This window comes from Pseudophryne corroboree, chromosome 10 (assembly GCF_028390025.1).
Source record: "Pseudophryne corroboree isolate aPseCor3 chromosome 10, aPseCor3.hap2, whole genome shotgun sequence".
NCBI lineage: Eukaryota > Metazoa > Chordata > Amphibia > Anura > Myobatrachidae > Pseudophryne > Pseudophryne corroboree.
The window spans coordinates 299,425,012-299,446,514 of record NC_086453.1 but is presented as its reverse complement, the minus strand read 5'-3'; the positions used below and the strand labels follow the sequence as shown (position 1 = coordinate 299,446,514).

General features: G+C 46.4%; 1 protein-coding gene across 8 annotated transcripts in view; it reads right to left on the bottom strand.

The window, feature by feature from the left end:
* ACOT7 (acyl-CoA thioesterase 7) overlaps nucleotides 1-21,503 on the bottom strand; it is a 509,309-nt gene that overhangs the window by 410,875 nt on the left and 76,931 nt on the right. For all 8 annotated transcript variants that reach the window (XM_063943422.1, XM_063943415.1, XM_063943421.1 and 5 more), the window contains one exon: nucleotides 7,094-7,211. In XM_063943422.1, the coding sequence (XP_063799492.1) occupies nucleotides 7,094-7,211 (118 nt within the window). The remainder of the gene's footprint in view (nucleotides 1-7,093; nucleotides 7,212-21,503) is intronic.

The window sequence follows — 21,503 nt, the reverse complement described above, 5'->3', positions numbered from 1 at the left end:
CTGAACCATCGACTGGATTACCAATGCCTTTTCCAATGGAAGGAACACTTTCTGCGACTCCGTGTCCAGTATCATTCCCAGGAATGGGAGCCTCCGTGTTGGCTCTAGGTGATATTTCGGAAGGTTCAGAATCCACCCGTGATCCTGGAGAACTTTGGCTGAGAGGCCAATGCTGTCCTGCAACCTCTCCCTGGACGACGCCTTTATCAGAAGTTTGTCCAGGTATGGAATTATGTTCACTCCCTGCTTGCGGAGTATAAACATCATCTCTGCCACCACTTTGGTGAACACCCTCGGTGCCGTGGAGAGACCTGATTTAAAGAATCTGTGAGGTGGGAGCTCTTGGAACTCCAGTCTGTAGCCCTGGGAAATAAGATCTATTACCCAGGGATCCCGGCATGAACTTGACCAGATGTGACCGAAGAATTGTAGTCGTGCTCCCACCTGACAGACCTCCAGGCTCGCGGTCCACCGTCATGCTGAAGGCTTTGAGGAAGCAGAGCCTGAGCTCTGTTTCTGAACACCTGCAGTTGCTGGTTTGCGTGGCTTACCTCTTGCGTCTCTGGAGGCCGTAGAAGCACCTCTGGATTTTCCCTCAAACTTGGCTGTCCGAAAGGACTGTAAATTTGAAGCTGAATAAGCTTTCCTGGCTGGAAGAGCTGCGGAAGGAAGATACGTAGACTTAACCGCAGCAGCATTGGAGATCCATTTGTCTAGTTTGTCTCCAAACAACGCCTCTCCCGTGAATGGTAGGCCTTCCACGCCTTTCCTGGAGTCCGCATCAGCAGTCCACTGGCGTAGCCACAAGCCCCTGCGTGCTGACACTGCCATATCGGTGGTGCGTGCATTAAGCAAACCAATCTCTCTTTTATGGCTTCCACCATAAAGTTCGCAGAGTCCTGTATATGCTGCAGGAGTAAAACAACATCCCCCCTAGACAAGGAATCTAACCCCTCAATTAGGTTACCTGACCATTTAGCAATGGCTTTTGCGATCCACAAACATGCAATAGTGGGTCTCTGGGCCACCCCAGCAACTGTGTACAATGATTTGAGTGTAGGCTCAATTTTACGATCAGCCGTGTCTTTTAGGGAGGCTGCACCAGGGACAGGCAATACAATTTTTCGTCACAGCCTAGAGACTAATGCATCCACTATCGGTGGATTTTCCCATTTTTTCCTATACTCCAGAGGAAAAGGAAAAGATGAGAGTAACCTTTTAGGGATTTGAAATTTCGTATCAGGATTAACCCACTGTTCTTCAAACAGGGTATTCAATTCCTTTGACGCAGGAAAAGTGACTGAGGACTTCTTTTTTACATTTAAATAAGATTCCTCACAGTCCTCCGACACCTTATCAGAAATTTGCAGAACATCTCAGATAGCCTCTATAAGAGCCTCTATTCCCTGTGACAGAGTAGCATCCCCCCCCCCCCTCCAAATCCACCTCACCCTCCTCCATGTCTGACCCGTCAGATTCAGACTGCAGGATATGGGCCAGAGTCTCTAATCATAAACTCATCCACAGTCTGTCTTAAGTATTGTGTCTCTTTCTCATTGTGGGATAGCTTTGTAGAAATATTTGAGATCATGCCCTTAATGGAATTAACCCATTCCGGTTCAGCCCCACTATTCTGGGAAGGTGCACTGCCCTGAGTACCCAGTAGTGAGTCCCCTGGTGAAAAGGAACACTCCGCTGTACAAGAAACACACTCTTTGCCTGACATAATATAAATGTGACAGCACACAAACACACAGGAAAAGGTTAAGCACAATTAACCCACAAAGAGCCCTTTAGGGGGAGACAGAGTAATTTGGAGCCAGGCCCCACCAAGCTTAGCCGGGTCGCAGACTAAGTACCCTGATAGGGGACTTAGTACATTAGTAAATCGCTCCCCCCCCCTGCTATGACCCCCTGGTACCACTGAGGTAATCTGGAGTCACACTGGAGGAGCTGCGCTTCCCTGTCAGTCAGCATCTGTGTCCACTGCAGAGGGAAAATGGCGCTGGTGAGCTACTGGATACTCTCATAGTGAAGCCCCGCCCACTTTTTTTATACTGGCTGAGGTAATCTGTAGAGAAAGCCATTTTAAGGCTGTTTTTGCCAGTGTGGGTACTGTATACAGTGTACGGAGACGCAGCTGTGTACTGTGTCTGGAGACACATTCCGCCCCGGTTAGAAGCCATGCGTCTCCGTACCCTCATGCCGCCATAATGGCCGGCGACCCGCTAGTCGGGATGCCGGCTTAGTACTCACCACTCTTCTTTCTTCTGGCTCTGTTAGGGGTGGCGGTGTGTTGCGGGAATGTACGCTCGCCGTGGTGGGGCTTGCAAATAGTTCCCTCAGGAGCTCAGTGTCCTGTCAGCGGGGAACGGGACCATTAACCCTTTGGGAGGTTGGGCCATTCCCGCCCGAAGTCCCACGAAGCAGGCAGGCTGGTGCCATCCAGCCATGCCTGAAAATAACAAACATATAAAATAAATGCAGAAAACTCTTCAGGAGCTTCCATAAGCTCCTCTGGGCACATTTTCTAAACCGAGTCTGGTAGGAGGGGCATTGAGGGAGAAGCCAGCCCACACTCTCAAATTCTTAAAGTGCCCATGGCTCCTAGTGCACCCGTCTATACCCCATAGTACTAAATGGAACCACAGTATCCTCTAGGACATAAGAGAAAAAGGGGCAGAGTTACAAGCAGCACACATAACCATGTCAACAGACATATTGTACACAACTGTAGTACAGCGCAACTCACTGAAAAACACCTTCACAAAGACCTTAGAGATCCCCTGGAGTGACACAGAGAAATGGAGAACAGCACACAGAACACAGCAGCGCAGTGTCTGGAAATATGTGTATCACCTTATAGATGTGCAGCGGCGCTACCGCTGATGTGCTCCCCCTCTGCTATGACCCCCTGGTACCAATACAGAGTCTGCAACAGCGTGGGTCCATGGAGGAGCAGCATGCATGCAGCCTTGATGATCCGCAGCAGCAGGAAATGGTGCCTTCCCGCCTCTGGTCCCGCTCCGGGAAGCCCGGCCCCTGTAATGGCGTGGTCCCACTAATGTTTATACTGGCTGAATTAGTATAAACAGTATACACAAAGCCTAACGACAGTGAGCACTGTGGAGCATAAGCCCGCTGAGCCAGTGTAGTCTGCGGCGGGCACCGCAGCTCATGGCCCGTGACCTCCACCAAACCGCACCGGGGACCCGCTAACCGGGACCATGGTGTTAACACTCACCGCTCCTGATGAACTTTGGCATCTGTTAGAGCAGTGGTAGCCAACCCTGGTCCTCGAGAGCTACCAACAGTTTACATTTTCCAGCTCACCTAGCAGGAGCACAGGTGCAGTCATTACTCACTCACACATTTTAAAAGATGGTGGAGCTAATTACTTAACTTGTGATTTGGGAGTACACCTGGAAAACATTAACTGTTGGTAGCTCTCGAGGACCAGGGTTGGCTACCCCTGTGTTAGAGGGTGTATGGTGTGTTAAACAGCACCTCAGGAGCTCAGTGTCCTGTCAGCTGGGATTACGAACCATTAACCCTCAGGAGGTTGGTTCGGTCCCCCCTCTAAGTCCCATGAAACAGGAGGACTGGTTGCCCACCAGTACTACCTGAAAATAAAGAACTAAAATAAAAAGTAAAAGGAAACTCTCTGGAGCTCCAGATAAATGCACCCGGCTCCTTGGGCACATTTTTCTAAACTGAGTCTGGTAGGAGGGGCATAGAGGGGAGGAGCCAGCACATACATACACATACAAAGGGGTATATTCAATAGGAGTCGGATCCATTCCGACATGCAGTTGTCGGAATGGATCCGACAACTTCTATTCAATGGACGGCTTGGTCGTCCTGTCAGGCCGCTGCTGGCAGCGGCCAGGGAAGCAGAGAGCGGCGGCCGTGAGCGGGAGGGGCTGGCTGCGGGGGACATATGTGGAGCCGCAGGCGGAGCTGGCAGCAGGAAGAGAGGTGCAGCGGCAGCGCGGGGGGGGGGGGGAGCATTGACTGGTGGCCGGCGGGAAGTGCTGGCAGCAGGGTAACATGTCTGCGGTGGGGGGAGGCGCTGCAGGGAGAGAGGTGCCTGGCCGGGAGACGGCCAGGCACCTCTCTCCCTGCAACGCCCCGCCGCCGCAGACATGTCCCCCCGCAGCCTGCTCCTCCCGCCGCCGCAGCACCACCAGTCTCCTCATCTCAATCCGACTTTTTTTAAAGTCGGATTGAGATTGTCGGAAACGAGGTTAAAACCGGTCGGTTGGCCCCGCTTCCGACAATGCACGCTGATCGGCGGCTTCCAGCGTGCATTCCGACAAGTCGAGTTTCCCGACTTGTCGGAATAAACGGGGCACTAATGAATAGGTCGGAAACCCTTCCGACCTAAAACTGTTGGAAGCTGCCATCTTTCCGACAAGATGGCTGCTTCCGACAGTTATTGAATATACCCCTAAAGGTTTTAAAGCGCCAGGCTCCAGTGGATCCGATCTATACCCCATGGTACTAAAGTACAGTTCCCCAGTATCCACTAGGACATAAGAGAAAATGACCCCTTAAAAGCAGACTTGGGAAACTGAAAGGGTTGTGATGTTATCACTGTCAGGCCTATAAATTAATGTAGGAGGAGGAACAGGTTTAGTCTGAGGCGAGGAAAGAGGAGAAAGCTGCTGGGCAGTCAGGAACATCATCCAACAGACATGAGAGATCAAAAGCCAACAGACAGGCCAAGAACACTATCAAACCAAGAGGAGTGATAAAGCCGACCAAGGCTATATGGCTGGTGCAGAGCTAAACACACGCCTGTCTCCAGAGTGTATCTTATGCTTATGCTCTGCACGTGCTCCAGATCGGAGGATATGCGAGTACGGCCACTGCAGAGTCATAGGAATTGCAATCGTACCTTATATATAACTGGGTTGTAACTGGACGTTCTCAAGAAGGGTATGTCGATGAAACGGCAGGATATGCACAGCTGGCCATAAGGGGTGTTTGGAGAGAATATTTTGCATCTACTGCAGCAAAGGTGCACAGTGATGACGACGACACACAGCAAAACAACAGATAGGGAGCAGTCACGTTGCAAGATGCATACAGCTCTGCTTACAAGCAAATAACCGTATGTCTGATTTACTCCCAGCTCTGCATCAGGCACATTACGAGTATGTACAGCTGTATACGAGTACAGAACAGAGCCTTGTGGTTACACCAGTAGAACAAGGAGATAAGGTAGAGCTAGACAATAAAGTCCATAGAGACATAATCAGATCCAGGCTGCTGCCAGATCTTCAATTCCCTAGAGAGCGTGTTTATAGACCGAGTAGCAGCATGACTAACAATGTATAAGACTGCAGACAGTCATATTATTAATACCCAATAGCTCCTTATTGTAAGACACTGGGACACTGCAATACACACATGCACATGTTCACTACTTATCATCATTATAATTACATTGTCCGGGCAACATAGTGAATATCAAAAGTGTGATATAAGCATTACTACTGATACACTGTACAAACATGCTTGCATTAGTTACAAAGCAACATACGTGTCCCTAGACTCAGGACTCTAAAAGGTTTCATGATTGGTAACTGCTTTATAGTGCCTAGCTATAGTCTCACATCCATTGGGGTGACACAGTCAGGTACAATGCCTCTGGGAAGTTGGGTGACGGCAGGGACCGTGTAGTAACATTTCCCTCACTCACAATACAAGTGAGCAGGAAAATGACAGGTGCCCTGCTATCGCATTAAGCTGTAATGTGCACAGCGAACATCCCGGGGGTACTTGATTTAAATCCCCCCTATGTGTGGACATGCCTTCTGAGGGTTAAGTTCTCTACATCACAGTATGACAAATCTGCTACGTACACACGGGTGGTCTTCAGTATGCCGACTGACGGGATCCCGGCGCACAGTATACTGGCGCCGGGATCCCGACAGCCGGCATATCGACACTTATTCTCCCTTGTGGGGGTCCACGACCCCCCTGGAGGGAGAATAAAATAGTGTGGAGCGCGTAGCGCGCCACCGTGCCCGTAGCGTGGCGAGCGCAGCGAGCCCGCAAGGGGCTCATTTGCGCTCGCCACACTGTCGGTAAGCCGGCGGTCGGGCTCCCGGCGCCGGTATGCTGGTCGCCGGGAGCCCGACCGCCGGCATATCGTAGTGAACCCGTACACACTACAAATGGGTGTGGTATGGTATGCCAGCGGCCAGGCTCCCGGCGACCAGCATACCGGCGCCGGAAGCCCGACCGCCGGCATACCGACAGCGTGGCGAACGCAATGAGCCCCTTGCGGGCTCGTTGCGCTCGCCACGCTATTTATTCTCCCTCCAGGGGAGACGTGGACCCACACGAGGGAGAAAAACTGTCGGTATGCCGCTGTCGGGATTCCGGCGCCGGTATACTGTGCGCCGGGATCCCGACAGTCGGCAACCTGAAGACCACCCCTACAAACACCAGTACAGTTGGGTGCTTAAATAGGAACGGCCAGGATTTTTTTACTATTATATTATTTACACATGACTGGCGGAGGATTGGGGTGGAACACTGACTGTTCTCATACACTGGGTTAACGCCTCACAGATATTGCCAGTATAAATTTTTAGATCATTACGTCCTGGAGCCCATGCGATTAAGAGAAGAGGTGCCAGATGACTCCATTTCAGAAAAGGGAGGGCTGGTATTTTCATCACTGGAGGGCTGGATCCAACCTAGGGATCTTTGAGATACGGGGTATGTACCGAATAAGTCACCTGATTGGCAAGCTAGCCCCTACCTGTTGTCACATGCGCTAAACCCGCCACCCCATTCCCCAGCCCCGCCTGGCACATTTTTAATTATCTGTTGTCAGACAGTGGCTCTTCTAAGGTCAAAGGTTATGCAGACATTTGTACAGGTGTACATTTGTACCTAACCCCCCCTTCCCCGGGAACAGTAGGGTGTCTTAGAAGTTGACTGGCTACATTCTACTGAAAACTGCTTCAGCCCATGAAACTGCTGCATCTACTATAGGCTATACAGAATATGTGACAATGTAATTGAGAAAAAGAATGAATATTAAGAATGTCTCCACCTCACAGATTCTTCTTACCCCAGATTGGCTGTTACAGTGGCGTGTGCTTATAATGGCACCAGCTTCCTCAATCATCTTCAAAATGGTTCCTCCATGCACATTTCCTGCAATGTTGGCGTCATCAGGACGCATGATCCTGTCAAGACAAATAGAAATTATTTATCTTGATATGTTTTACATTGCCCTATGGTTCATGTTGAAATGGACACGTGACAAGTAGGAGGGGTCTGTACCTTGAGTACATTCAGCGGACAGACACTAGGTGCGTCTTACTTTTGGCAAAATCTAAACTGAATAGGCAAGAAACATTCCACCAGCTTTGCGCAACCCGTGCCTCTCTGGCTATGTAGACTTCCCTGCACACTGGCATTTTTTATCGCCAGTATTCAGGATCACATAGATTCCTACGGGGACTGCTGTGCCGCAGATAGGCAGTGGAGAACTCAGAATATCTGCTGCAGACCATTTCACTACTTATGGGCATCCATATGTAACGCAGTAAACCTCCAAAAATAGCAGTTTGAAAGGGGATGTAGTTATGTGACCAGGGTCGCTTTACCTCATTTTTATACTTGATACAACACATGCAACACCTCAAAAGTGCTGCAAAAATGTTTGTGGCATCGATTCTGTAGCTCACTATTTGAAGTGCCCACATCATCTAGTAACAGCGGAGGCAGCCATCTTGGGAGCTGATCCCACATCCAGCAGCCTATCAATTATCCAAGAACTGGAGCACTGATGGAACTATTTTGTATTCTTCATTCTATCAGAAGCATGTAGGGACTGAAAGCAAATATCTGTTTGGTTGCTATTGGTGACAGCAACTTCTGTGTTACCTGTGGAACAATTTCTATAAATATACTATATATATATACAGTTACTATAGTATTAATTCCAGGAAAGCAGTAAGGGAATTAAAGGAACTACAACATTATTCATGTGAGAAAGAATAGATAAGATAAGAATAATTTATTTTTATTTTTATCTGAAGAAATTTTATTAGAGAAGGTTTTTCAATACAGAGCATACACGACAAACAAAGTCAATATCATATTAGTAGTACGTCTGTAGGCTGTAATACAGGGTAACAATACTAGAAAGCATAAAAAGCAGAAACAAGAGGAAAATAGAGGAAAGGAGGGAGAGAAAAAAAATAGAAGAAAAAAAAAAAAAGAGAAAAGAAAGGAAACATAAAATAGGGGAGATGCTGTCGGTCAATATTCTAGGGAAGATGGAGAGAACTGACGCATATATATATAACCTGTATTAAATAGTGGGCAGATACTTAGAAAAACAGAAAAGGCTCATAGATATGTAAGAATAATTTATTGTCACTGTTCATAGTCATGTACAGCGAAATTACATATTCATGTCATATACACAATAAAATACATCACATAAGTTTAGCAAAGTTGAGAATTCAAACCAACAATCGCAGAAGGGAAGAAACTGTTCCTTAACCTAGTAGTACGACATCTTAAACACCTATAACGTCTCCCCGATGGCAAGAGGGAAAAAATAAGATTTTACTTACCGATAAATCTATTTCTCGTAGTCCGTAGTGGATGCTGGGACTCCGTAAGGACCATGGGGAATAGCGGCTCCGCAGGAGACAGGGCACAAAATAAAAGCTTAAGGATCAGGTGGTGTGCACTGGCTCCTCCCCCTATGACCCTCCTCCAAGCCTCAGTTAGAATACTGTGCCCGGACGAGCGTACATAATAAGGAAGGATATTGAATCCCGGGTAAGACTCATACCAGCCACACCAATCACACCGTACAACTCGTGATCTGAACCCAGTTAACAGTATGATAAACGCAAAGGAGCCTCTGAAAAGATGGCTCACAACAATAATAACCCGAATTTTTGTAACAATAACTATATACAAGTATTGCAGACAATCCGCACTAGGGATGGGCGCCCAGCATCCACTACGGACTACGAGAAATAGATTTATCGGTAAGTAAAATCTTATTTTCTCTGACGTCCTAGTGGATGCTGGGACTCCGTAAGGACCATGGGGATTATACCAAAGCTCCCAAACGGGCGGGAGAGTGCGGATGACTCTGCAGCACCGAATGAGAGAACTCCAGGTCCTCCTCAGCCAGGGTATCAAATTTGTAGAATTTAGCAAACGTGTTTGCCCCTGACCAAGTAGCTGCTCGGCAAAGTTGTAAAGCCGAGACCCCTCGGGCAGCCGCCCAAGATGAGCCCACTTTCCTTGTGGAATGGGCTTTTACTGATTTTGGCTGTGGCAATCCTGCCACAGAATGTGCAAGCTGAATTGTACTACAAATCCAACGAGCAATCGTCTGCTTTGAAGCAGGAGCACCCAGCTTGTTGGGTGCATACAGGATAAACAGCGAGTCAGATTTTCTGACTCCAGCCGTCCTGGAAACATATATTTTCAAGGCCCTGACAACGTCAAGCAACTTAGAGTCCTCTAAGTCCCTGGTAGCCGCAGGTACCACAATAGGTTGGTTCATGTGAAATGCAGAAACCACCTTAGGTAGAAATTGAGGACGAGTCCTCAATTCCGCCCTGTCAGAATGAAAAATTAAGTAAGGGCTTTTATATGATAAAGCCGCCAATTCTGACACACGCCTGGCTGAAGCCAAGGCTAACAGCATCGACACCTTCCATGTGAGATATTTTAAGTCCACAGTGGAAAGTGGTTCAAACCAATGTGACTTTAGAAAACTCAACACAACATTGAGATCCCAAGGTGCCACTGGAGGCACAAAAGGAGGCTGTATGTGCAGCACCCCTTTTACAAATGTCTGAACTTCAGGTACTGAAGCCAGTTCTTTCTGGAAGAAAATCGACAGGGCCGAAATTTGAACCTTAATGGACCCTAATTTTAGGCCCATAGACAGTCCTGTTTGCAGGAAATGAAGGAAACGACCCAGTTGAAATTCCTCTGTAGGGGCCTTCTTGGCCTCACACCACGCAACATATTTACGCCAAATGCGGTGATAATGTTTTGCGGTTACGTCCTTCCTGGCTTTGACCAGAGTAGGGATGACTTCTTCTGGAATGCCTTTTTCCCTCAGGATCCGGCGTTCAACCGCCATGCCGTCAAACGCAGCCGCGGTAAGTCTTGGAACAGACAAGGCCCCTGCAGTAGCAGGTCCTTTCTTAGAGGTAGAGGCCACGGTTCGTCCGTGAGCATCTCTTGAAGTTCCGGGTACCAAGTCCTTCTTGGCCAATCCGGAACCACGAGTATAGTTCTTACTCCTCTCCTTCTTATGATTCTCAGTACTTTTGGTATGAGAGGCAGAGGAGGGAACACATACACTGACTGGTACACCCACGGCGTTACCAGAGCGTCCACTGCTATTGCCTGAGGGTCCCTTGACCTGGCGCAATATCTGTCCAGTTTTTTGTTTAGACGTGACGCCATCATGTCCACCTTTGGTTTTTCCCAACGGTTTACAATCAGGTGGAAGACTTCTGGGTGAAGTCCCCACTCTCCCGGGTGAAGGTCGTGTCTGCTGAGGAAGTCTGCTTCCCAGTTGTCCACTCCCGGAATGAACACTGCTGACAGTGCTATCACATGATTTTCCGCCCAGCGAAGAATCCTTGCAGCTTCTGCCATTGCCCTCCTGCTTCTCGTGCCGCCCTGTCTGTTTACGTGGGCGACTGACGTGATGTTGTCCGATTGGATCAACACCGCCTGACCCTGAAGCAGAGGTTTTGCTTGACTTAGGGCATTGTAAATGGCCCTTAGTTCCAGAATGTTTATATGAAGAGATGTTTCCATGCTTGACCACAAGCCCTGGAAATTCCTTCCCTGTGTGACTGCTCCCCAGCCTCTCAGGCTGGCATCCGTGGTTACCAGGATCCAATCCTGAATGCCAAATCTGCGGCCCTCTAGTAGATGAGCACTCTGCAGCCACCACAGGAGAGACACCCTTGTCCTTGGCGACAGGGTTATCCGCTGATGCATCTGCAGATGCGATCCGGACCATTTGTCCAGTAGATCCCACTGAAACGTTCTTGCATGGAATCTTCCGAATGGAATCGCTTCGTAGGAAGCCACCATTTTTCCCAGGACCCTCGTGCACTGATGCACTGAGACCTGGCCTGGTTTTAGGAGGTTCCTGACTAGCTCGGATAACTCCCTGGCCTTCTCCTCCGGGAGAAACACCTTCTTCTGAACTGTGTCCAGAATCAGTCCTAGGAACAGTAGACGTGTCGTTGGAATCAGCTGCGATTTTGGAATATTTAGAATCCACCCGTGCTGACGTAACACTACCTGAGATAGTGCTACTCCGACTTCTAACTGTTCCCTGGATCTTGCCCTTATCAGGAGATCGTCCAAGTAAGGGATAATTAAAATGCCTTTTCTTCGTAGAAGAATCATAATTTCGGCCATTACCTTGGTAAAGACCCGAGGTGCCGTGGACAATCCAAACGGCAGCGTCTGAAACTGATAATGACAGTTTTGTACTACAAACCTGAGGTACCCTTGGTGAGAAGGGTATATTGGGACGTGGAGATAAGCATCTTTGATGTCCAGAGACACCATATAGTCCCCTTCTTCCAGGTTCGCTATCACTGCTCTGAGTGACTCCATCTTGAATTTGAACCTTTTTATGTAAGTGTTCAAGGATTTCAGATTTAAAATTGGTCTCACCGAGCCGTCCGGCTTCGGTACTACAAACAGCGTGGAATAATACCCCTTTCCCTGTTGCAGGAGGGGTACCTTGATTATCACCTGCTGGGAATACAGCTTGTGAATGGCTTCCAAAACTGAGACTTTGGTAAAGCAGACTTCAGGAACCGACGAGGGGGAAACGCCTCGAATTCCAGTTTGTACCCCTGCGATACTACCTGTAGAATCCAGGGATCCACTTGCGAGTGAGCCCACTGCGCGTTGAAATTCTTGAGACGGGCCCCCACCATATCTGAGTCTGCTTGTAAAGCCCCAGCGTCATGCTGACGACTTGGCAGAAGCAGGGGAGGGCTTCTGCTCCTGGGAAGCGGCTGCACGGTGCAGTCTTTTTCCTCTTCCTCTGCCCCGGGGCAGAAAGGAGTGGCCTTTTGCTCGCTTGTACTTATGGGAACGAAAGGACTGAGTTTGAAAAGACGGTGTCTTTTTCTGCTGATGTGAAGTGACCTGGGGTAAAAAGGTGGATTTCCCAGCCGTTGCCGTGGCCACCAGGTCCGATAGACCAGCCCCAAATAACTCCTCCCCTTTATACGGCAATACTTCCATGTGCCGTTTGGAATCCGCATCCCCTGACCACTGTCGCGTCCATAACGCTCTTCTGGCAGAGATGGACATAGCACTTACTCTTGATGCCAGGGTGCAAATATCCCTCTGTGCATCACGCATATATAGCAATGCATCCTTTAAATGTTCTATAGTTAACAAAATATTGTCCCTATCCAGGGTATCAATATTCTCAGTCAGGGAATCCGACCATGCGACTCCAGCACTGCACATCCAGGCTGAGGCGATTGCTGGTCGCAGTATAACACCAGTATGTGTGTATATACTTTTTAGGATATTTTCCAGCCTTCTATCAGCTGGTTCTTTGAGGGTGGCCGTATCAGGAGACGGTAACGCTACTTGTTTAGATAAACGTGTGAGCGCCCTATCTACCCTAGGGGGTGTTTCCCAACGCGCCCTAACCTCTGGCGGGAAGGGATATAATGCTAATAATTTATTAGAAATTAGCTGTTTATCGGGGGAAACCCACGCTTTATCACACACATCATTTATTTCCTCTGACTCAGGAAAAACTATTGGTAGTTTTTTCACACCCCACATAATACCCTTCTTTGTGGTACTTGTAGTGTCAGAAAGGTTCAATGCCTCTTTCATTGCCGTGATCATGTAACGTGTGGCCCTACTGGACATTACGTTTGTCTCGTCACCGTCGACACTAGACTCAGTATCTGTGTCAGGGTCTGTGTCGACCCACTGAGGTAACGGGCGTTTTAGCGCCCCTGACGGTGTCTGAGACGCCTGGACAGGCACTAATTGATTTGCCGGCTGTCTCATGTCGTCAACAGTTTTTTGCAAATTGCTGACATTACCACTTAATTGTTTAAATACAATCATCCAGTCAGGTGTCGACTCCCCAGGGGGTGACATCACCAACACAGGCAACTGCTCCGCCTCCACATCATTTTCCTCCTCATACATGTCGACACACGCGTACCGACACACAGCACACACACCGGGAATGCTCTGATAGAGGACAGGACCCCACTTAGCCCTTTGGAGAGACAGAGGGAGAGTCTGCCAGCACACACCCAGCGCTATATATATATACAGGGATAACCTTATATAAGTGTTATTCCCTTATAGCTGCTGTTATTATCGTTATTTGCTGCCAAAAATGCCCCCCCTTCTCTTTTTTACCCTGATTATGAAGCAGGACTGCAGGGGAGAGTCAGGGAGCCGTCCTTCCAGCGGAGCTGTGAGGGAAAATGGCGCTTGTGTGCTGAGGAGATAGGCTCCGCCCCTTCACGACGTCCTTATCTCCCGCTTTTTTGTGTAAAAATGGCAGGGGTTAAAATACATCCATATAGCCCAGGAGCTATATGTGATGTATTCTTTTTGCCACCTAAGGTATATACTGTTATATTGCGTCTCAGGGCGCTCCCCCCCAGCGCCCTGCACCCTCAGTGACCGGAGTGTGAAGTGTGCTGAGAGCAATGGCGCACAGCTGCGGTGCTGTGCGCTACCTTAGTCTGAAGACAGGATGTCTTCTGCCGCCGATTTCACCGGACCTCTTCGTCTCTTCTGGCTCTGTAAGGGGGACGGCGGCGCGGCTCCGGTGACCCATCCAGGCTGTACCTGTGATCGTCCCTCTGGAGCTAATGTCCAGTAGCCTAAGAAGCCCAATCCACTCTGCACGCAGGTGAGTTCGCTTCTTCTCCCCTTAGTCCCACGATGCAGTGAGCCTGTTGCCAGCAGGACTCACTGAAAATAAAAAAACCTAAACTAAACTTTTATTCTAAGCAGCTCAGGAGAGCCACCTAGATTGCACCCTTCTCGGCCGGGCACAAAAATCTAACTGAGGCTTGGAGGAGGGTCATAGGGGGAGGAGCCAGTGCACACCACCTGATCCTTAAGCTTTTATTTTGTGCCCTGTCTCCTGCGGAGCCGCTATTCCCCATGGTCCTTACGGAGTCCCAGCATCCACTAGGACGTCAGAGAAAAACGCATTACAGGGATGACCCCTATCTTCAATCATCTTAATTGCCTTTGACAGACTCCTTGCGGTGAGTACATCCGCCAACCTAGGCAAAGGTTGGCCGATGATCCTCTCCGCGGATTTAATCACTCTTTCCAAGGCAACAAGATCCGAACACTTGGCATTACCATACCACACCGTGATCGCATAGGTCAGCAAGCTCTCAATCACGCAGCGATAAAAGTTAACCAGAGTAGATTGCTGCAGACCTGCTGCTCGGAGCTTCCGTAAGAAAAAAAAAAGACGCTGCTGAGCCTTCCCGACCACTGAAGTGATATGCAATCGGTAACCCTTTCCACCTCCTCACCATTCAAAATCAGCGGACAGATGTGGTTTCTTTTAGATTTCCTAAAATCTATCACAACCTCCTTGGTTTTCTTACTGTTTAATTACAGATTGTTTTTAACCCCCCCACTCAGCGAGCCTTCTCACTTCCTCTCTGTAACCACTTTCATCTCCATCGGTTATCAAACCCACCAGAGTGGTATCATCCGCAAACTTAATCACAGAGATTATCTCCAAATTAGACTCACAGTCGGAGGTATACAAGGAATATAGGAAGGGGCTTAAAACACAACCCTGCGGAACTCCTACACTTAACACCAGTTCCGAAGACAGGTCAGAGCCTAGTCTGACTGTCTTCAGGCGATCCGTCAAGAAATCCAACAGCCAATCACATATGGCCGCATCATATCCGATCCGTAAAAGATTTTTCACGAACACCGCTGGCACTACCGTGTTAAAGGCGGAGCTATAATCCACAAATAACAATCTAGCATAGGTTTCTCTATTTTCAAGATGACAAAGTACTCTATGAAGCACCATAAGAGCTGCGTCCTCAGTTGATCTGTTCGACCGATAGGCAAACTGATTAGGGTCAAATCCCAATGGGATGACACTTTTTAGATGGACCAAAACAATTCTCTCAAAACATTTCATAATCAGCGAAGTGAGAGCAATCGGCCTATAGTCGTTCAGACCAATGACAGAAGCAGACTTAGGAATTGGAACAATTATTGAAGATTTGAAGCACCGTGGAACAGTGCATTGACTCAGGGAAAAATTAAAAATCTTTGTAAAAATACCTGCCAACTGCTCAGCACACGCCAGTAATACTCTGCCTGGAATACAATCTAGGCCAGGAGCCTTACTTACGTTCGTTCTACTATAACAATCCCTAACTTCAACTTCAGTTAGGGTCAGAAAACTATCTGAGTGAGATCTAAAAGAATTAACCATAGAAGAGTCAACCTCTTCAAAACGGGCATAAAAGTGATTTAGCTCATAAACCGAAGGACCGCCCATCCTGGCAGAAGTAGAACTTTTATAGGGCCAGATGTACTAAGCCTTGAAAAGTGATAAATATCACGGTGATAAAGTACCAGCCAATCGGCTCCTAACTGTAATTTTTCAAACACAGCCAGAGACATGGTAGTTAGGAGCTGATTGGCTGGTATTTTATCACTATGAAATGTATCACTTTTCAGGCTTAGTACATCTCCCCCATGATCAGAGATGCATTTCATTCTTCTCCACATCGTTCTTGCATCACCTGATTCTTTAAAATGGTTTTCAATCTTACTCGAATAAGCTTCTTTAGCAAGGCCAATACCCTTTTTTAAATTAAAACAGGCAGTCGTATAAGCTAATTTATCTTTTACTCTAAACGCCCTATCCCTAGCTCTCAATAAGGAACGAACATCACTGTTCATCCAAGGTTTGTCATTTGGGAAGGTACGAATTAACTTCCTCTTGGTAACACTTTCTATGCAACAGTTAATATACAATGACACCATTGATGCCAAACGATCGTTATCAACACCTAAATCCCCAGTAGCCTCCTCAATAAACTGGTCCCAATCGGTACACTCAAAGCAACCCTGAAAACTTAATAAAGCTCCCTCTGGCCAAATCTCAACTTCCTTAGTAATTTGTCGATCCCTCCCTAATACTGACAAATGTCTGGGAATTAACCAGAGTGATGAGTGATCGGACTGCCCAACATGAGGACACAAAAGACATTTCTATGCATGCTTAACATTAGTATAAACATGGTCAAGAGTGTTAGCCCCCCGAGTTGGTACCAAAACATTCTGTACACACTTGGGCAACACAGATCTTAAATTCGCCTGATTGTGCATTCATTGTTGTTCATTTCAATCTGGGTGTAGGGTCATCTGTTTGGAAAAAGAAATGAGCAAGATATCTAATGCCAGGGCAATATGCGCTTGCGGGGGGATATACACTGCGGCCACGAAAACCACAGAAAATTCCCGGGGCAAATAAAATGGTCTACACCGCATAAGCATGAGTTCCAAATCAGCAGAACCGAAGGTCTCAATCAGATCCGTGTTGGAACACCATCAATCGTGAATATATATGCAGAGACCACCGCCTTTTTTCTTTCCAGACTCAGAAGTCCTATCGAATCTAAACAAAGTCCTGTCAGGCAATTCAAAAGGACAATCTGGATCACTGACCCCTAGCCAAGTCTCCTGCAGAACATCGTACTCAAATACCTGCTGGTAATTCCATCTTCTACACTCCTGCAGAACATTGCACTCAAATATCTGCTGGTAATTCCATCTTCTACACTCCTGCAGAACATTGCACTCAAATACCTGCTGGTGAATATATACTTGTCTAGGTTTATTGTAAATGGGAGCTGCAGATTATCACTACTGATTGCACTGAAATAGTAATTAGCAAATTGGTTATTAAGAATTATAGCATTGCTATAAGCATAAGGCATCTGCTTTTATATTAGATTGCTTATGCACATGATGGGTTGCTATTGATAAATTGGAATGTTATCTCCCGAGTATAGGCATGAGGGCATGACTGTGTTAAATCTCAGTTGGTTGGTTTGTTCGCTTGTTTTTTTAAGTGTGTTTTATTACTAGTCATTGCTGGGGGAGGGTTCATTGGAGTTTGGGTGCAATCAGTGTATTCACATGCTTGGTCCATTACTTAAAGAACATCAGGAAGGCTTAGGCCGTAGGCTTGTGGGCCATTACTTCAAAGGACATAATTCAAAGGATAACTACAAATTTTTAAATAATTTCGACGTTACACAGACGTTAAACCGAAGGAAAACAGAAGGACAACAACCTATCCACAATCTGGACCACTAAAGGACAGCTTTCAAACAAATGTGAGTCCAGTTCCTCTACACATCAAACTACTCCAGCCTGAGTAACCCATACTTAGAACTTAAATCTGTGTTAGGAACGCCGCTAGACCTTTCCACTTCATCTGCAACTACTCAAATCTATGTCTATAGCTTACCAAAACCATCTGAATTCTCACCTGTACCAATGTTATCTGTCTTTTTACACTATGAAAAGACATCCCCAAACTGCTCACTACAGCTCTCTCTTATGCAAACTCATGTATGTTTTTTGATGTAATGATTGGCTTGTAATTGGCATTGCATGTGTGGGGAAGTTGCACAGTGAAACATAGTTTATTATTGCATGCTCTCTGGTGTTTACCTCCTTTGATCATTTGGTCATTGTGGTCAGGTGTACTATATCTTTACATTTAGGGAGGTGTATTCATGGTGTAAAGGAAACAGTGTGATTCCTGATTAGTAAAAAAAAATTGATTGATTATATATATTTATATATATATATATTTATATATATATATATATATATATATATAACACTGAGCAACATCCCCAAACAGGTAATTTCAACTTTAAACTTGTCATTTATTTTGTACAGTCTGGACATGGCTTCTAATAACAAATGCACAGACAAAATTCTTAAAGCTATGTGTGCAAATGCTAGGAGCTTAGGAGACAAGATTCCAGAGCTAATTGCGATAATGACAAGGGATAACCTGGATTTTGTGGCAATTACAGAGTCATGGTGCAATGAAAATCATGACTGGGACATAGCTATACCAGGATACAATTTATTTAGGAAGGATAGAATAGGAAGAATAGGAGGAGGGGTAGCAATGTATGTGAAAAAAAGCATAAATGCTACTTTAATACAAAATATTGAAGACAAAACTGAGGCCCTTTGGGTCACCAAAGAAACCGGGGAGAAGGATGTTATTCGCATTGGGGTGATCTATAGACCACCAGGCCAGGGGCAGGATTTGGACAGAAACCTATTGTTGGACATCACTAAAATGGCTTTAAAGGGAGAAGTCAATCATGGGAGACTTTAATTTACCTGATGTAAATTGGGAGGGGTCTTTTGCAAATTCAGCTACAAGTGGCAAATTTCTACATTCCTTACAGGGAGCATCTCTCAAGCAATTGGTGACGGAGCCCACTCGCAAAGATTCAATATTAGATTTAATTCTTACAAATGGTGATAGGATATCCGACATATATGTGGGTGAGCACCTGGGATCCAGTGATCATCAAGCAGTATGGTTTAATATAAAGACAGGATCCAACACCTGTCACACAAAAACAAAGGTGTTGGATTTTAGAAATGCTGATTCTGCAAAAATGGGGAGATGTTTAAGTGATTCATTGGCGGACTGGTGGAACTTAGAAGGAGTGCAGGAGAGGTGGGAAAAACTGAAAAGTGCAATACTAAGTGCAACTGATCTTTGTATCAAAAGGGTTAGGAAAAGCACCAGGAAAAGGAAGCCAGTGTGGTTCACAAAAGAAGTATCAACTAGTGTGAAAGCAAAAAAGATGGCTTTTAGGAAATACAAACAGACTCAAAATAATAATGACAAAGAGGTGTATCTTGACAGACGGAAGGATGCTAAGAAAGTGATCAGACGTGCAAAGGCAGAAGCTGAGGAAAAAATGGCCCAGTCAGTAGATAAAGGGGGCAAAACTTTTTTTAAGTATATAAGTGAAAGGAGAAAATCAAATGGAGGAATAATAAGACTTAAGACAGAGAGTGAGCATTTGGTGGAGGGAGACAAGGCAATAGCATATCACCTAAATAATTATTTTTGCTCAGTATTTACTACAGAAGAAGGGATGGGGCCACAGTTAAGTTGCAAGGACATTCATAAAAATAATGTAGATGAAAGTACATTTACAGAGGAGAAGGTCCTAACAGAACTTTCACAACTAAAAGTGGATAAATCTATGGGACCAGATGGGATACACCCAAGGATACTCAAAGAGCTAAAAGATGTGCTGGTTACACCGTTAACAGAATTATTTAACCAGTCACTAAATACAGGTGCCATTCCAGAGGACTGGAAAAGAGCAAATGTAGTTCCACTGCACAAAAGTGGAAGCAAGGAAGAAGCAAGTAACTACAAACCAGTAAGCCTTACATCAGTAGTGGGGAAAGTAATGGAAAAACTATTAAAAGAAAGAGTTGTGGAATATCTTAAATCAAACCACTTACAGGATCCAAAACAGCATGGATTTACTGGTGGGAGATCATGCCAAACAAATCTTATTGACTTTTTTGACTCTGTGACGAAAATAATAGATCAAGGGGGAGCTGTAGATGTAGCATATCTAGACTTTAGTAAGGCATTTGACACTGTCCCGCATCGCAGACTGCTAAATAAACTTAAAAGCGTGGGGGTGGATTATAAAACAGTTAAATGGATAAGAACCTGGTTGCAGGATAGGAAATAGACAGTTGTAGTTAATGGAGTGCAATCTATGGAGGGAAATGTTACCAGTGGAGTACCCCAGGGATCTGTACTTGGTCCAGTTCTCTTTAATATCTTTGTTGGTGACATTGCAGATGGTATTGAAGGGAAGGTATGCCTTTTTGCAGATGATACAAAGATATGCAACAGGGTAGACACACCGGGAGGGGTAAAACAAATGATTGATGACCTAGCTAGGCTTGTGAGATGGTCAAGAACGTGGCAACTACAGTTTAATGCTAAAAAATGCAAAATCATGCACTTGGGTCTCAAAAACCCAAAAGGCTAAATATAGTATCAAGGGTACTATAATGGAAACTACTGAGGAGGAAAGGGATTTAGGAGTCACTATTTCAAGTGACTTGAAGGCAGGAAAGCAATACAACAAAGCAATGAGAAAGGCAAGTCAGATGCTTGGTTGCATAGGGAGAGGAATCAATAGCAGGAAAAAAGAAGTGATAATGCCACTGTATAGGTCATTGGTGCGGCCCCATCTGGAATACTGTGTCCAGTTCTGGAGACCATATCTCCAGAAGGATATAAATACATTAGAGAGTGTACAAAGAAGGGCAACTAAAATGGTGCATGGCCTACATCACAAAACGTACCTGGAAAGGCTAAAAGATCTTAACATGTATAGTTTGGAGGAGAGAAGGGAAAGGGGAGACATGATAGAAACTTTCAAATATATCAAGGGTCTTAAAGTTCAGGAGGGAAACATTCTTCAAAGGAAAAGAAGTATTAGAACTCGAGGACATACACTGAAACTGGAGGGGGGGAGGTTCAGGGGAAATTTAAGGAAAAATTACTTCCCAGAAAGGGTAGTGGATAAGTGGAATAGTCTCCCATCAGAGGTGGTAGAGGCTAAGACTGTAGAGCAATTTAAACATGCTTGGGATAGGCATATGAATATCCTTACAAGGAATTAAGGTTCAAAAAGGGTTGCGATTACCTAAAGCAGGGGTGGGGAACCTTTTTTCTACCGAGGGCCATTTGGATATTTATAAAATCCTTCGGGGGCCATACAAAAATTCTCAACTTAAAAAATTACCCTGCCCCCCAGCAGGTCTGCCCCTTAGAGGTACTGCGCGCCAAAAAAATGGGTGTGGCCAGTTAAAATGGGACGTGATACACATATGCCCCTAATAGTGCAGTGCCAGATCCACAATTGCCCCCACAGTGCCAGGTATACAAATGCCCCTCACAGTGCCAGGTATACAAATGCCCTTCACAGTGCCAGGTATACAGATGTCCCCACAGTGCCAGGTATACAGATGACCCCACAGTGCCAGGTATACAGATGACCCCACAGTGCCAGGTATACAGATGACCCCACAGTGCCAGGTATACAGATGCCCCTCACAGTGCCAGGTATACAAATGCCCCTCACAGTGCCAGGTATACAGATGCCCCTCCCAGTGCCAGGTATACAAATGCCCCCACAGTGCCAGGTATACAGATGCCCCTCACAGTGCCAGGTATACAAATGTCCCTCACAGTGCCAGGTATACAGATGCCCCCACAGTGCCAGGTATACAAATGCCCCCACAGTGCCAGGTATACAGATGACCCCACAGTGCCAGGTATACAGATGACCCCACAGTGCCAGGTATAC